At 41.5% G+C, this 18864-nt stretch overlaps 2 protein-coding genes across 2 annotated transcripts in view; one reads left to right on the top strand and one right to left on the bottom strand.

Annotated features, from left to right (window-relative positions):
• The window catches only part of wnt5b (wingless-type MMTV integration site family, member 5b), a 127208-nt gene extending 110493 nt beyond the window's left edge, over positions 1–16715 (bottom strand). The window contains exon 1 of the mRNA XM_078220072.1: positions 15496–16715. Within this exon, the coding sequence (XP_078076198.1) occupies positions 15496–15501 (6 nt within the window). The 5' untranslated portion in view covers positions 15502–16715. The remainder of the gene's footprint in view (positions 1–15495) is intronic.
• LOC144498641 (F-box/LRR-repeat protein 14) overlaps positions 1–18864 on the top strand; it is a 55155-nt gene that overhangs the window by 35866 nt on the left and 425 nt on the right. The gene's annotated exons all lie outside the window — the stretch shown is intronic.

An 18864-nucleotide genomic window follows, 5' to 3' on the forward strand; every position in this document is an offset into this window, starting at 1 on the left:
TTTGATGACATGAGGCAAGATATGTGAAAGGCTATGGTTCTATCGCTAATAACCCCATAGAGGCGAAAAGTCCCGTCACCAAGTTACTTTATTTATACCATACATCTGTACACAGCCAGCTCTCCAGTTGCTCCCTGCTGAAATGCAGGCTGGGAGACTGACACATCTGCTTTAAATAGGGAGCGTGAGGCTCCCTGATTTAACCATCAATTAAGACTCATCAGGTATTTCATACTTTAGCAAGCCAACTCATTAGTCTGGCTGAAGTCGCACTATTAAAATTATTACTTTTTGTTACCTCCATAATCCCAGGATAATTTTTTTCCTACATTTTCTAGCAGTTGATGGACACATGGCATCTTAGGAAACCAGCAAAAAACTTGATATTGAAAAGAATGACAGCCCAAAGCAGCCAGACATTATATTATATGAAAACAAAAAGTTAGGCTCAAAGTGGGGTAAAATTTGGGCTTGTCATCAAAGAAAAGAGCGCACCCCATTTTGCAGTGGCGAATCGGAAGATGACTGAGGTTGAAATGCGCATGTATGAGCTGAAGCAAAATGTGAATCCCAAAGTCATGATCCAGCAGGTAATCAGCACATTACCCGCACCAGTAAAGGCTCTTATGCTTTCTGACATTTTGAAGTCTAATCTAATTCTGCTTATCACAATAAATTACTTCTCCAGGGAGGATAACATATTTAAATATTAAAAATGTAGATTGTAGAGACTTCAGGTTTTCGCTGGGAATTTAGATTCCGATGTCTGCAACTTGTAGCTACAATAATCCTATTAACAGAGGACGTCAGATTCAAGAGACAAAACTGAGTCATTTATCGCCTAGTCCCTATTCCAGATCCCTGGCAGCCCAGAGGCAACTGGGGTGTTACTTAGTTTTATAATATCCTGATAAAGCAACTTCAGGAGGATTTAAACTAAGTCAATCGGTTGGATTTTCATCTTCCAGATGGGTAGCAAGAGTCGGAAGACTTCACGATTCGGTGCACCCATCCCTGGAGAAAGTCCTTACAAACGTTTCATTGCAGGGGGTGGGTACAGGCTGCAGTCAGGCCAGCCAACCCAGGAAAGAGCTCGGAGGTGGCCACAGGGTCTGCCAAGTGCTGAGAAGGGCCTTTAAAAAGGCCCGCCATGGTGCTGTGGGACATCTTCCCAGTTATAATGAACAGAGTAAGCTCCTCCACCCTTACCTCTCACCACACACACTCCCAAACCATGACACCTGATGTTCTCTAATTCCCACCCCCGCTCCCCCTCCCATGGCCTCCATGCTCATTAGTACTCTAATGTATCTCTGTGTTCTCAGCAAAGAATACATAATGAGGTTTGCTGAGAGCCCAGGAATCCATTAGCCTGTTGAAATACCTAAATCCAAGGGAAAACATTGTTTGATTGACAGCTCAGGTTCTCTGATCTATGTTGTCAATTGCACAATGTTTAGTAGCACAAGGCAAGGGTTTCAAGTGTTTGCAGTTTCTGCTATCGATAAGTTAAAGGGTTTGGATGATTGACACGTGTATTGGTCTGTAGTAAAAAGGTTTTGAAGAATGTGGAAAGTTCTGAAAGACTTTTTGAAAGTTATTTTTTACACATTACACTGTCACAATAACATTCAATGGTTCTACACGGTGTATAGTGGGAGAATGGGCATGTAAATGCCATAGCTTGCCATAGGAGCACCCTTAGAAGACACAGGTGAAAATCAGAAACCCTGGCAATAGGGTTAAGAATCCCAGATTCAAGTTCTGGCTGCCATTTTTAAAGATCTATGACATTATCCTGACTTTGGGAAAATCCAAGATAGTATCACAGAAAAAATATCCTAGATTCAAGTTCAAAAACTAACAAACAAATATTAACCTGTCATTTTAAATGTCAATTAGAAGCTTCAGTTATGTGGAGAGACTTGAGAAGCTTGGCTTAGAGCAGAGAAAAGTCAGAGGAGATCTGATATAAGTATTCAACATCATGAAGGGGTGCAAAAAATAAAGGAAGACTGTTTCCAGTTGTAGAAGGGCCAGTAACCTCATGACCCAGAGTGATGTGGAGAGAAGAAAAGAGATATAGAAAGACTTACATTTATGTAGCCCTCTATCACATTGCTTAGGAATTTCTCAAAGCTCTTTCATTATAATAAATCATCTTGAAGTACAGTGACTTAGACAGACAAATTAGACAGTTAGTTTGCACCTAACTAGATCCTAAAATTAAGTTGAATAACCAGTTTCTGCATTTTTGGTGGCATTGTTAGAAGGAAGAACATTTCCTGAGATAGTTTTCTGCTCTTCAAACAGTACATTGTGATCTTTAGCATCTAGCTGAACCATTGGATCAGACTGGGAGGGCTCTCTTTAATACTTCATGCTAAGAACAAGGTATTGACAATGCAGCATGCCCTTGGTACTACCTTGAGTGTCGACATAAATGATGTGCTCAAGTCCTGGAATGGGGCTAGAACAAATACCTTATTTACTCAAGAGACAAAGATTGAACCAAAAGGTCAAATAGGCATCCACTAGACAATATTTCCCCTCCTTTTGAATCTACCAATTAATACACAAGTAACACAATTGCAAATGTATGTCAACATTGGTTCTACCCATTAGATAAATATTCTGTCCAACACACAGTTTGTGTTTACTCTGTGACTACAAATAAAAGACTCATTAAACTCATCAAATAATTTCAATTATGCAGCAATGTGCTCAGATGACATACTTGATATGCCATATACAAACTGTCAGACTAGCAGACCACAAATAAAAATGAGACCTAAAACACATTTTATGATGTACATCATCTTAATTATTACTTCCAACATTCTCTTGGCTGGGTCATTACTTATCCTTCATTAAATACATTTAACTGTTTCAAATGTTTTTGAAGAGGGTTTATATCTTTTTTAAAATCCTGTGAGTCATCTTTCCATAATTTCCTAATCTTTAATCAAAAGTATTTATAACTGAAGAAAAATTATCACATAAACTTGAGTGTGTATATTTGTAAAAATGAACACCACCTAAAGCATCCATCAACAGTCATGGTGTGTGCTAATATTCATTTTAAGCAGTGCATGAAAAAGATTCAGACTCTCACAAGCATAATGGAATAATAGAAGAGTTACTTAATAACCCCAATATTTGCTTCATTTCTTCATCTAGGCACAAATCCTTTCTGTCACACAACTTGGACTGGCATTTACAAAATCAATGCTCTTTGAAGAAACACTGCAGCCAACAATCTGATGATTGAATCTGTTATTTGTAACACAGTTGGCAGATTCCTGTTACCACACAGGTGAAGAATGCCATTCGGCCCATCTTTCCATCAAAACCTATAGTTCCCAAAACACAGCATCTGATCAGTTCTCCAATTATTCAAACTTAGAATAACAATATCAGTCATTGCAGTTTCCTGGAGCTTGCCTGATTGCCTTTGGAGTTTGGATATAAATATCCCAGTTTTTCTTTGTAGACTGGTTAAAGGATTATTTTGCCTGTGTTTTTGCCCCAAGGTCATTGCTTCACTTTGGAAATGAGATGGGGTTGGTGCAATGTGTAGGTTGCACTGTGGGTCAGGTTTGATGAGCAAGTTGGATTTCTCTTGTCCTTTTTCCTATGTTTGTATGCCAGTGTTTGGCCTCGCTATGAAATGATCATTCCAGGTAATTGTCATATCTTTTATGCAATACTTGACTTCATCAGCCCCAAACTTACCATTTTACAGTTTGTTGCCATGTCTTCTTGCCTAGCATTTTCTATCCTGCTTAGTATCCTATATATTTCTATCAGGTCTCTGTTCTGTCTTATGTCCAGAGAAATGGTATCCAACCTGCTTTTATTTCCTGCAAGTTGCATCCTTTAAATTCTGGTAATATTCTTGTAAATCTTTTCTGCACTTTCTCCAGTCTCTCTCGACCTCTCTATTATCTCTGTATAACTTCTTCTCATATCATCTTAGTAAATCGTTTCTGTATCCTGTCGATAGTCATCAAATCTTTGCTGAAGGTACACAAAATATTCAACTGTAGTCTCACCATTGACTTATGTAGGTTTATTATCTCATGATCTAATAATTTTAATAATTTCTGCTTCTCTATTTCATTTGAAATGTTACCATTTAGTCTATATGTCTTCGTTGATCTTTCTTGAAAGCCTATCATTTGCCATTTCTCCACAGTAAATTTGATCTGACATCAATCTCCCCAATCTAACAGGTCTTTGTCCTTATGAAATCACTTGAAATCTCGATTTTTGTAAGATCCACAAATGTTGTTATTCTGCCCTTTATATCCAAATCTTATGTTTCTCTGGCTGACATGGTGCGTAACGTGTTAGTATGGTGGGTGGTGTGTAATAGTTAGTCTGGTGGTCACCTCTCACTCTCACCTTTCACCACTGGCTAACAACACAAACATTGTGAAAAAGAGGGGCAGATATGTAAGCCTCTTCTTGCCAATACAAAGGGCTTGCTGATGAAGGAGGCTATATAAAGAGAATGTGAGGACAATGTAAAGAGAATGTGAGGACAATGTAAAGAGAATGTGAGGACAATGTAAAGAGAATGTGAGGACAATGTAAAGAGAATGTGAGGACTTGCAATTGGTGAACCCTGCTAACAAAGTTCAGACAGATTTCTTACTCTTTGCTTGTCAAAAAGCATGGGCCCAGTTAATGTCATGTGCATCTATGTCCCAACACTCACCAACTCAGATGTCAAGGATCAGTTCCACAAGACACTTGACACTACCATCTGCAGCCTTCCCAGAACCAAGGGAATGTACCTTCTTGCAGACTTGAATACAAGGATGGGTACTGACTACACAGCTTGACCAACATGCACAGTGCATCAGGGACTCAGCAAAATGAATGAAATGGACAGTGGTTGCTTGAGCTATGCTCTTACCATTGACTTTGTGTGACAAACAACTACTTGAAACCAAGGCGTGCCACAACATGTCCTGAAGACATCAGAAATCATGCCACGGCCACCAGTTAAACCTTATTATTTTCCATTGTCAACTGTGTCTTCATTAATCACAGCTCTGACTGTGACACTGACCAGTCCCTGGTGTGCAGCAAGGTCAGGATTCAGCCAAGGAGACTATACCGCTCCAAGAAGAAAGATCATCTTCAAATCAACACTTGCCATATCACTGACCAGAATCAACCCAGGAATTCTTTAACATCCTTAATCAGCTTCTTTCAGACAACAACGCCCAAGGCAAAGTGGGAGCATCTGCGCAGCACTTTCCATAACTCTGAATACATTGTATGTGGGAAAAGAGCTCAGAGGAATGATGATTGGCTTGGGTTTACTGGACTAAAATGGAGTCAGTTATTGCAAGAGGAGAGCCCTCATGAACTAAAACAAGTACCCTGCAACAAATCCTCGGTGCTCTCAGAGCTACCAAGGACAAGTCTCAGCAGACTGCTTGGCACTGCGCCAATCAATACTGCTTCAAACTTTGCAGCTACATACATCCTCAGATTCAGCAGCAGGTTTTAAAAAGGAATTAATAAAGCAACAGGCCCAGCAGCACACACATAAATTCCCTTCAAGACAAAGACAGCGGTGATCACCACTGGACCTAGAAAGCAGATGGAAAGGTGGGTGGAGCATTAACTCAACTGCTACACAATGGTGAACTTGGTCACTGAAGAACAATTCAAAACTTTCCTCTCATGGAGGTGCTGGGCAGTGAGCCCACCACAGTTCAGCTCAAAAATGCTGTTGACTGTCTCACCAGTGATAAAGCCTCGGATAATGATGACATTCCACCTGAAATCATCAAAAGTGGAAAACCAGCATTGCTGCAGCATCTCTAACAACTTTTCTCTTTCTGCTCAAAGGTGATATCTGTGTTTTGCAAAGATAGTCACCTTGTGAACCTTTGATTGCAGAGACTGCAACAATTACTGAGGCATCTTCTTGTTATGTGTTGTGAGGAAGGTCTTTGCTCTTAGAGCCTGCTGTCACGTATCTATCCTAAGTGTCAGTGCAGCTTCAGAGCTGGCAGATGGATAGTCAACATGATTTTCTCAGCCTGGCATTTACAGTTGTGAACAGCACAGATCACATTGCCTTCAGAGACCTTACCAAGACCTTTAACCTCGTAAGCATAGACAAACCCTTCAAACTGCTGCGGAAATTAAGCTACCATCTGGGATGTCATTCCTTCTTTCCATGAGAACATGCACTGTTCCATCAGTTACAATGGTGCAACACGTGACCCTTTTCAGGATCAGTAGCAGAGTAAGACAGGGCTGCTGCATCCTGGCACCAACTCTCTTTGGCATATTCTTCTCCATGCTGTTCTGTATGCTTCCGGCGGCTCAAATGAGGGCAACTACCTGCATATCAGAGTTGATGGCAAACTGTTCAATTTGGATAGACTGAGTGCCAAAATAAAGTGTGTAAAGTCCTCGTTTGTGAGTAACTGTTTGCTAATGGCACTGTGCTGGAATCCCATACAGACATTCACTTGTAAACCATGTAGCTCGGTTCTCCTCGGGCCTGCAAGGATTTGGAATGACAATCAATATCAGGAAAATCAAAGTTATGTGCCAGGATGTGGAAACTCCACCAGCATTATCAACAACCTCACTCTTGTGTTGTCACAAGTTTCACATACATTGAATCATCAATTACCAGCAACCTGTTCCTTGAAGCAAAAATAGCACAGGATTGTTAAAGCTGCAGTTATCATGTCAAAGGTGCAAAGGTGAGTTAGACAAACATCAAAGTATCTGAAAGTACAAAGCTCCATGTGTAGCAGACTCGTGCTCTCAGCACCATCCTTTACAGTAGTAACGCACGGACAATTTTCCAAGAAAAGCAGCTAAACAACTTCCACTTCCACTGCCTGAAACAATTATTGGGTATTCTATCCTCTGTAGCCACGTCATGGGCGAGGTACCAGAGGATTGGAGATTAGCTAACATTGTTCCTCTGTTTAAGAAGGGCAGAAGAGACAATCCAGAAAATTACAGGCCTGTGAGCCTTACATCAGTGGTGTGGAAATTATTGGAGAAGATTCTTAGGGATAAGATGTACTCACATCTGGAAGAGAATAGGCTTATTAGCAATAGGCAGCATGGTTTTGTGAAGGGGAAGTCATTTCTCACAAACTTGATTGCGTTCTTTAAAGAAATTACAAAAAAATTGACCAGGGCTGGGCAGTGGACATTGTATGCATGGACTTTAATAAAGCCTTTGCTAAGGTTCCTCATGGCAGGCTGATACAGAAGGTATGGTATTTGGTATACAGATATGGGATCCGAGGTGAACTGGTAAGATGGATACAAAACTGGCTCAGGCATACAAAGCAGAGAGTAGCAATGGAAGGGTACTTTTCTACCTGGAGGTCTATGACAAGTGGTGTTCCACAAGGATCAGTGCTGGGGCCTCTGTTGTTTGTAACATATATAAATGATTTGGAGGAAAATGTAGGAAATCTGATTGGTAAATTTGCAGATGATTCAAAAATTGGGGGAGTAGCGAACAGTGAGGAGGATTGTCAGGGGATACAGCAGGATATAAATTGGCTGGAGACCTGGGTCGAAAGATGGCAAATGGAATTTAACCCAGACAACTGTGAGGTGATGCAATTTGGAAGGTCTACTGCAGAAGGAAAGTGTACAGTAAATGGTAGAGCCCTTAGAAATATTAGCATACAGAGGGATCTAGGCATGCAGATTCACAGTTCCTTGAAGGTGGCAACTCAGGTGGACAAGGTGGTCAAGAAGGCATATGACATGCTGACCTTCATCGGTCGGGGCATTGAGTATAGGAATTGGAAAATCATTTTGCAGCCGTATAAGAGTTTGGTTAGGCCGCATATGGAGTATTGTGTACAATTCTGGTCGTCACATTACTGGAAGGATGTTGATGCATTGGAAAGGGTGCAGAAGAGACTTACCAGGATGTTGCGTGGTTTAGAGGATATGGACTATAAAGAAAGCTTGAACAAACTTGGATTGTTTTCATTGGAGCATCAGAGGATGAGGGGGACCTGATAGAGGTTTACACGATTATGACAGGCTTGGATAGAGTCCTTTTTCCAGGGTTAAAAGGTCAATTACTCAGGGGCATAGGTTGAAAATGAGAGGGGGAAAGTTTAAAAGGGATGTAAGGGGCAAGTTTTCAACACAGAGGGTATTGAATGCCTGGAACATGCTGCTGGATGAGGTGGTAGAAGCAGATTCTATAACAATGCTGAAGAGGCATCTGTGTGATACACGAATATGATGTGGAGATGCCGGCGTTACTACTACACGAATAGTATACTATACTACTATACTACACGAATAGGCAGGGAATAGAGGAATATGGACCACATTGAGGCAAGAAAATATTAGATTAGAGAGGCATCTGTGTCAGCACAGACTTAGTGGGCCGAAGGGCCTGTTCTTGTGCTGTATTACTCTTTGTTCTCCTAGCAAGACAGAGTGCTGAATATGGACACACACCAGTGTGCAAGGATTCCCCACCATGTTTGCCCTCTCAAATCAGTGGCAACTCCACTGGCTGGGTCATGTGCACCAAATGGATGACAGCAACATTCCCAAAGACATGCTCTGTGATGAGCTTGTTATCAGTACAAGACCAACTGGTATCCATATCTGTGATGTGAAGACATCTGCAAGCGAGACCTCAGCCTGACCAGGATCAGAGTGGATGCATGGGAAATGCTTGCTGCTGAACAGAGTACCTGGAGACAAGCAGTCAGGAAGGGTGTGGAAAAAGCAGAGAATAAAAGAAATGCACAGATGATGGAAAAGGGTGCCTGGCAGAAGGAAAAACACAATCACTCATCCTCGGGCCTGTACTATCCATCTGTGCCACCTACGGAAAGAATTGTCGCTTGTGAGTCAACTTCTATAGCCACAACAGGTGATCTTCAATCCATAAATGACATCCTGAGATGGACAGATGACTGTTACTAAATCCAAATCTCAGCTCAGCTCTCGTGACACAACCTTTAGCCCACTCTCTTCACCATTTCCTGGGTTTGGATTCTTCTCTTGTGCTTTCTTGACCAGAATTAAATGCAGTATTCAAATCTGTTGCCAATCTAAAATATCAAACACCTGGTCTATTCGCATGGCAATACAGCTTAGTATTCTGTTTATATTTTGATTGCTGCTTTGTATAGATTGGACATGCTTAGATGCTTTCACATTTCTTTCAGCCTGTCCCCGACCTTTTTCAAAACCATTCATTGAATATATCTCCCAGTGTACAATACCATCTACATGTTGAACTGGTTTCTCACTTGCAAATTTAACTGGAGCTGCCACAGTTTCCTATTCTATTATTCAAGATCATTTGAAAATTTTACCAAAATTATATTTTCTTTGTAAAATTGGGCCTTTGAATAGAATTTGGTCTAATCGAGACTACAGAAGCATTTAGTTTGATGTATCTCTCAAGTTTGATATTGCTTGCCCAATTAATTCTTATTGTTTTTTCTCTTTGTGCAAATTCTTAATTTCTTCTAAGGTATAACTTACATAACGACTCCCTTAAGCTTCTGCAACATTGATGTGGAACTTTATCTAAAGTCTAGATATAAATTGTCAAAACTATCAAAGAACAAAGAACAAAGGAAATTACAGCACAGGAACAGGCCCTTTGGCCCTCCAAGCCTGCACCCACCAAGCTGCCCGACTAAACTAAAACCCCCTACCCTTCCGGGGACCATATCCCTCCATTCCCATCCTATTCATGTATTTGTCCAGATGCCCCTTAAAAGTCAGTTCTGAGTATCAATTCTGTGTGTTACTTCTTCAAAACAGTTAGGAAAGTTTGCCATGCAAGATCTCTGCCTTCAAAAATTGTATTTCCACTAGTCTAAGCTGTCCAATGGTTCAGAATAACAAGACACTTGCACAGTCCCAAATGATAACTCAAAAATGACTTGGATATTATAATGCAAAACAAGTAATTATACTATGAGTTCAGGGGGAAACACATTGTTATAATTTATACGTTATTTCACTTAGAGGAACAGAAAAACATGAATACACAAAGTTTAAAACGGTTAGAAGATATTTAGGCACAAAAATTATTTTCTAGCATGCTTTCAGGCATGCAACCTTCCCTCGGAAAATTGTAATTTTTGATATTTTATTTGTTTATTCAATATTTTGCAGTTTACAATAGATCAGCTGACCCTTTCCATCCTATCTGTGTAAATCCTTCCATAATCCTTCTGGTTACAGATGGTTATATGAACAAACTAATGAATTAATACCGAAATAACCAAAAAATATATTTTAAATATTAATAGCAGTTATAAAAATTTAATCAGGCTAATAAATGGTGATGTTTTCTAAAAGAACATTTATTATTTTAAAAACTCATTTATAACATTAAGATACTTATTTATCCTCAGAATTTGGGAAATGGCTGCAATTGTTACCCATTCCAAGTTGCTCTGAGAAGAGGTGGGGGACCTTTTATGATCATCATCCTCCTGATGAGGGTGTCTCCACAATGGTGTCAGGTCTGAGAACACCAGGATTCTGAATGAGAGACCATGAAGGAACAATGATGTATGTTCATGTCAGGATAGTAAATGAGGTGATGCTGTTCCCACAACATTGTTGCTCTTGGCTTTTTTCATGGTGGAAGTCCCAGCCTGTACCTACAGCAGGATCTCGATAATACCTTAACTTGGGCAGACAAGTGGTAGAGAACATTTATGTGATATAAATTCCAGTCAATTACCTTTTGAATAAGAAATTATTCAACCGTTTCCTCTATATTCAACAGCACCACTACCATTGAGTCTCTCAGCATCAATCCCTTTGGAATCACCACTGACCAGAGGTTTTACCCGCCATATTAGAGACTGGGCACTCTGTGGCTCAGCTCCTGACAGCCCCAATCCTCTCCATCATCTACAAGCCTATGGTTAGGAGCGTGATGGAATACTTACCAGTTTCCTGGATGAGTGCAGCTGCAATAACACTCAAGAAGTTCAGCATCAGCCAGGTCAGAGTACTAAAACATTTAAAATTAAACAATACAACTGCACCAGAATTTTTTTTTTAGTTAGGCTTAATAAACTAGGCATGAAGTGCAGTTAAAATCAGATGACGTAGGCAAGATCCATCTGCTATACATGTGTTTAAAACTCTAGAAATGTTTGTTTTATATGGGTTTCATTATTTGAGGAAGCAACTATGTTACAGAAAATGTTCACTTTTAATATTTCATCTCCATTTCTAGTACTGTTCAATAGTCCTCGTTGACTTTTTGACTGCTAATAGCATAATTTAACTAGCGTTATACTGCTTGTCAAAATCAGGAATAAAGCTGGACATCTTATGAGTTCAAGATGTTCATATATACCTTGGACTGAACTCGATTACTTATTTATGTTCATTAACACACATGTAGACAGACACACACACCACACACAATGCTCCAATTCACTCACATGCTTATAGGTCATTAAAACTAAATGGTCTGCATCAATGCAAACAGTGTGAAGCGTAATTCAAATGTAAAATCACCCAAAGCACACACAGGTAAAAGATATAATATAACACTGCTTCAGCTTTATAATCCATTGTGGCAAAAAGTGAAGTTTAAACATGGCAGGAACTCCAAACTTCACTTTTCAAATTCTTATAATTAACTGAGAGCCTACAAGACAGTCTGTCCTCTGAGTACATTAAAACATAATCAGCATGTGAACACGAGTGAGTGAAGCTCTTCTGATAGACATTTATCACTTAGTTTGGTACAGCGATCATTTAGATCCAAAATGTTAACTCTGTCCCTTTCTCCACAGATGCTGCCAGATCTGCTGAGTTTTTCTAGCATTTTAGGTTTTTATTTCAGATTTCCAGCATTTGCAGTATTTTGCTTTTATTACAAGTTGATGTACATTCTACAGAAACCAGCTAATCTCCAGTATCACATACATACCGTCATTATTTACATGTGTGCCCAAGACAAGAAGTGCTGGCAGATCTCCCTGATCACTGGCAACACGGCTGAGCCCATTCTTATAGTGACCCAACATTCAGACAAATACACTATCCCCAACAGGACTCTGTGAGTAGTTATTAGGAGTTTAGTCCTTTTTTTCTTCTCAAGTCTGGGAATGTGAACAGAGATTCCCACACCAATTTAGTATTGGTTGGGGGATGGAACCGTGATCATTTCTGATTTGAGTGATGAAATTTCACCTTATAGTTCCAACTGATCCAAATCGAGATGTTTTCAGGTAATAATAATACAAAATTAATCAGGATTTGTGCATTGGATTTGGATGGGACAAAGGCAATGGTGTAATTGAATCGGAGTTTCTCTGTCATGGGAGCAGATGGGATATTGAAATTGAGTAATTGGAACAGGATTTGTGTGTAATGGGAGGACTGGTGATAAATTAGGATTGGGGCACTCGATCAAGATTTCTGTATAACAGGAAATTGATGCTACTTTGCGATTTGACCCGCGGATTAAACAAACAGTTATCAATCACTTTGGGCGATTCACTTTTTTTGTGTCGATCATTGGTTTACAATCGATATGAATTAACATGTTATGTTGCTTTGTTCTTCGAACTGATTGCGGTGCAGAACTAGCTAACCATTTTAGTTAGAAGGTGCGGGGGCCCTCCCCGGAGTTCCTGGTCAGGAAGGAGCTGCAGTAACAGAGTTCTGCCAGCGAGAGGCAACATTCACTACAGCTTCGCTCTGGCACTTGGTGAAATCCGATCACGCGAACTCGGAAAGTTGTGCGGATGAATGAACTCGGTGTTGGAGCTAAAGAACCCGGGTATGACTGGTTTCCTGGAATTCCCCTTGTCCCTTCATTCTGTGTCTTGCTGCATGAAATTTGGCCACTCACATATTTCAAGCTTCGTTGACCTGACAAAAATGACTGGTAGTGGGTTCACTGGAGTGCACATTACAGAGCGATCACTTCAATTCCTGCTGATTCCACAGTTACTGCACAGAAAATACTCGATGCTGAACAATTTATTTACACTTATAACGGCGCTTTTACCGAGTCGAAACACAGACCGTGCCTGCCTGCAAAGTCTGATGTCAAATCCTCGATAATGTTTTCAAAATCTGCGTGACCAGACCCGTGAAAATTGGCATCAGGTCGAACAGGTTTCCCCTTCATTGTAAAAAGAAACAAGGGGATCACTCGTGGCCAATAAACCATTCAATGGGAATCTATGGACGCAGGACAATTCATTTATCATTTAAAAAAAAACATAACGGGGAATAGTGAGTGAGCTCACGCTGAATGTAATGAATTGTTTAACAAAACACAGTCGGCAGCAGTTCATTTCTGTTCGAGTTCTCTATGGGATTTCCGAAGCCCCAGTGATGCTGAATGCCGTCCTTAAATCTGTGCTCAGCCCTGAGCGGAGTTTAAGTGGGGCTGTTGCACTGAGAAAGTAGCGGTGCTGTGCCGAGAGAGGCAAGAGAAAGGGAGGGACTCTTGTCTGAACGAGGGCCCGCAAACTGACTTAACACTGGCCTGCTTTAGATCAACAACAAATAAACAATATCATCTCCTTTAATGACTTTACCTGAAACATTACAAATACTTACACATTTTCTTTTGGTTTAGTGTGGAACCACACGTCAGGAAATCATTTCTTTTTAAAAGCTGCAGAAGGTAAAGTTTTAACTATTCGAAGATGGACATTCATTTGAATATCATTTTCTACAACAATTAGAAAAAAGTTGACTTTAAGCGCTCGATGGTGTTTAGTACCAAGCACCACGTTACACTGGTGCACTCAATAAACACAAATGGACGGCTGCTCTTCCAAAGATTCCTCCCGGGGAAAGTGGTGAAAATGCTCCGAGCTGTCAGTTCCCCTGTCCCGCCACGTTTAGAGAGCTGGAGCCCGAGCTCGGCGCTTGTTTGTTTGAAGTGCTTTGTGAAGTGATTTAATCAGCCAGAAGATGGTCTGGAGCCAGGGACTGATCCGGACAGATTACATCCCCCACCACCACCCTCCAGGGAACGTGAGCTGAATGAACCGGGCTGGGGGACTGGACTCCCTCTCTGGGGTGGGGGTGGATGGGGGGCTCGCTCCCTGGGGTGGGGATGGATGGGGGGCTCGCTCCCTGGGGTGGGGATGGATGGGGGGCTCGCTCCCTGGGGTGGGGGTGGATGGGGGCTCCCTCCCTGAGGTGCGGGTGGATGGGGGGGCTCCCTGCCTGAGGTGGGGGTGGATGTGGGAGCGCCCAAACTAGGACGGGGTGGGGATGGATAGGGGGCTTCCTCCCTCCCTGGGGTGGGGTGACTCCCTCCCTGGGATGGGGGTGGGAAAGTAGGGTCCACTTCTTGGGGTGGCGGGTCTTCCCTCCCTGGAGTGGGAATGGGGGGCCTCCCCTCTACACACACACAAATGGATCAATTTCACGGATCGTTCCTCGATCACTGTGACCGGCAGTGATCGCCTGTCACTCCCCATGTTTCAATTTTAGCATAACTTATTTAATGTTTTTTATCCATTTCTACCAGTCCAACCATCACCAGTTATAGCTAACATCTCCCTTCACACCCAACCAAAGCCAACCATTACAGCTGGAAGGCACATGTGTGTAGATGTCAGTTTCCAAGGAGAAAGTTTCTTCTCCAATGGAAAATTAGTCGCTCCGTTAATGTTTTGTCTGTCGTCAGCAACCGTAGATATTTTTGGGGGAGTCGAGGCTCCAGGTGCCCTCAGAATGAGAGCACACGAGTTAATCAACTACCGACATACATAAAACGGCCACTAATGATGTATTACATGGAAAAAATCAACTTAGACTGAAGTGTGCATAGGTAGGATAAACAACACAGGACACTTGGAAATTTGGTTCATAAACTCGAAGGATGAACATTTTTAAAAATATTCACGTAAGTTTGAATATGTGGAATACAGCAAAAGTAATTTGCCTGGAAAAGCAAGGCATCGCATGGACTGGATTTTGAGAAGACTTTTAAACGGTACACAACTCAAATTCTACTGAAATCCTCCAAAGCTGATATTTGTATTCTAGCGGATCCTGTTCCAAATCCATTGAAATGACAGATTGCAGGAGTTATACTCCAGTCATTTTTTTTTGAAAGGCGTGAACTCAGATGTAAAATAACGCGACAGATTCATTAGGAAAGAGGAACATGACACTGGGGGAATGCAAAAATTAAATGCAGTATTGAGGAAAGGTAAGCTAGGGGGCTGAGTGATAAAGCTATCTTATCAATGTTCTTTCTCAAATCTGCAAACACAAACTCCAAACAAAGTAAACAGACACCTACTCAGCAGAACAATACTACACTCGCCCTGCAACATTCTGCTATCAGAAACAAACAGTTTATGGTAACAATGAGACAATTTTCAACACCAAACTAGCGTTTTATCTTCATCCATTATACCTCTCATTCATTTGCCTAGCTCTCTCCATTAAAAGGAACAGGCCAGAAGAGGGGTGAACACTCACCTGCATTTTCAGGGTCAGGAATACGGGGTAAATATCCAGGCTGTTAGGGTTAATCAGAGTTCCTCTATTGTGTTGTTTAGAATAAGACTCTCCGGATGAAGAAGCCAACAGAGCGAGCACGAAGCAGTTGGTTCTCAGGATTGCAGGGCAGTGAGAGGACTGGAGCTGGCTTGTGTGAGCATGTTGCACCTGTTATTGAAACTCTTTCAGGTTTGGATCCATAACTCCACACTCCCAACACCAGCACATGAAGAGATCCGCACTCCTCTCGCACTTCCTCCAGTCCTTTCACTCCTCTAGTTTGCAATTCCCCCTCTCTCTCACACACACACACTCGGCCAACTTCTTCCCCCTTTTTACTGCAATTGTGGTCGATACTGTATATCACACTCTTGTCCTTTTACTGGAGTTAGCTTTAGATTTTGCAATCTTATCCTTTGCAGCTGTATTTTATTTTCAATGTTATCGTATTTACCGTCTGGGCGCAGATGAGTTTACCTGACAGACAATTTGTTTTTCAGATGCAGTGTCACTTCATCAATGGTGTATTTTTGTCTGTCAGAGCTCGGCTCTACTGGATCGCCGTCCAGCCATTTCTCCAGGGGCTGTCACAGAATTACTGAAACCGTGAATCCACTTGAAATAAATCAGATCGTTAACCCAAAGTACTTTCTCCCTTTGGTGTTCGCTTCGATTTGTTTTAGTAAACTTCTCCGCCGACAGCAAATCGATCCTGGAGCTCCCAGCTGCGGTCACTGCCTCTCCTTCTCGAGTTGCCACTTTCCACTAACTGGCTATTTCTGTTCACACATCCACCCCTCAATTTGACAAAGTAACACATCCAGCAGCCCAACAACTGCCTTCAACCGACGGCCACTCTCAGCCGGGGGCAGGTAACCCGCTCAAATGCACTAAGGGTTGAACGTACAAACTTCTGCAAAGTACTGGAAAAGTTTTCAAAAACTTTCCCGTTTGCCTTTTTAAGAAGAAACTCCGCTTTATCTCGCTGGCGCCTTTTCCCTCTCCTTCACCCCTTAGGATCAGTGAGCGTCCGACTGCTTTCAGCTTGATCTTTGTGCAGGGGACATTGTCCTCGCCTTGGCTGCCTCTGGGCTGGGGCTGGCTGCTGCAGGTCACGCTGTCTCCGCTCCACAGAAGCGCTTTACAAAGCGCTGCTCCCCAACTCCGACTGCTACCTGAGACAGAGCGCCTGCGCACTCACCGCCCTGCGCACAGCCCACTGGCAGGTTAACCCCTTCAAGCGAGATTGGCCCACAGCTCAAATATACAGCAACTCACAACAAAGCTAATAACAGGATTGCTGTCAAAATTTAATTTAACACACTAGAGGGGAGAGGGAATTAGCATTGGTAATTTTGTCAGAGTTAAAGCTGCCAAAAATCAGGGAAGATTCGAGTTTCTGACTTTCGTATTACCCTATTTTAGGTACTGGTCATGTTTTAATATGTACATTCTCCACAGCAATGGCAATTAACAGGAAATAATACACGAATAAAGCAGTTCAACATAATATAAAAAACACATTTCATTATCACAAGATAAAAGCAAATTGCTCCGGATGCTGGAATCTGAAACCAAAAGAGAAAATGCTGGAAAATCTCAGCAGGTCTGGCAGCATCTGTGAGGAGAGAAAACGGCTGACGTTTCGAGTCTAGATGACCCTTTGTCAAAGGTGGAGCTTTTTGGTTTCATTATCACAAATTCTCCAGCCACCACGTCCCCACTAGCCTGTACCACCCAACATTTCCTAACTCATCCAGCTGTTTCGCTTATCGCGTCCCTTCACTGCCCACTGCCGAGTTTCCAGGCTCGATTTTGCTGAAGTTTATTAGTCTAATCTGATATCGTCACGGTAATTTCAAATCTTTCTTTTTCATTTTAAAGATATAATTGTATCCTCCAACCTCTCGCCTGAGCAATTCCCTCCTTTCTAACAAAGTGAATTTCATGTTAATATAAAATCGGAATTCCTTCCACTTTATACCAATTTAATTTAATTTATTTTTGGAATTAACTGTTTGAAATTTCTGAATATCTTTATGCTTAATAGTCTGTTTTGAACATATTTTGGAGGAAGAGAATTCTCTAATTTTTCTTGGGTCAATTTCGTAAGTCCATTTGTGTGAGAAGAGGTTTTCATGTTTCTTCATCAGCTGTATTACTGATTGGGATATTTGACAAGTTTATTTTGAAGTACAGTATTATATTGTTTTGGGGGACTGTGATATTCTGCGTGGGTATATGCATGCAACAATCATGTGTATATATACCTATGTGTAAACACATGTTTACATCTAGTGTCCTCCATTCCTACACATCCACGCGAATGCACAGGCATACAGATTTATACTTTACAAAACACATTTGTGTACAACCAGTTTAAATACAAAAAAAATGATTATAAAACCTGACTACACTGATACCTAAAAATATACCTGGATACTTGTCTATGAATAGAAGTATTGACATTGATGTGCCCATAGGGCGGTACGGTAGCACAGTGGTTAGCACTGCTGCTTCACAGCTCCAGGGACCTGGGTTCGATTCCCGGCTTGGGTCACTGTCTGTGTGGAGTTTGCACGTCCTCCTCGTGTCTGCGTGGGTTTCCTCCGGGTGCTCCGGTTTCCTCCCACAGTCCAAAGATGTGCGGGTTAGGTTGATTGGCCATGCTAAAATTGCCCCTTAGTGTCTCGAGATGCGTAGGTTAGAGGGATTAGTGGATAAATATGTAGGGATATGGGGGTAGGGCCCGGGTGGGATTGTGGTCGGTGCGGACTCGATGGGCCGAATGGCCTCTTTCTGTGCTGTAGGGTTTCTATGATATATATAAACAAATGGTCCAAGTTACATGGTGTCTCTTGTTCATTGTTCATTGTGCATTTGTAATTAAAAAGTATTCCTAGTTCTACTCACATAGAAACTAGAGACAACGGCGAAAGAAACAATTCTCTGAAGATCTAACACTTTCCTCGGCTCTCCTATAGAGGGAGGATGGGCTTCCTGATGTGCTGAAAAGGTAAAGTTCAGGAGAAATATACACCTGCCTTCCAATGAGAAACGAATGCGGAGAAATGTAGATTTGCTCATCGATGAATTTACATTAACTTTCACAAACCATCACATTATTATTCCCTTCATCTTTAGATGACATCTGCTGGAACAGCCCATTATTTTACTCAATAATTTGGGCACATTTAATGTTTGAATAAAAGAAAATGGTCGCAGAAGTCTTCGAAAACGAAGATCGTTGTTGCAAATGTTCTGATTACACCAACTAATTTGACACAGGTTTATTTTGCAGCAGCGGTGTTTGATGATGCACTGATCATCTCGCCATATTTTTAAAAT

The sequence above is a fragment of the Mustelus asterias genome, chromosome 9, assembly GCF_964213995.1.
Source record: "Mustelus asterias chromosome 9, sMusAst1.hap1.1, whole genome shotgun sequence".
Taxonomy (NCBI): domain Eukaryota; kingdom Metazoa; phylum Chordata; class Chondrichthyes; order Carcharhiniformes; family Triakidae; genus Mustelus; species Mustelus asterias.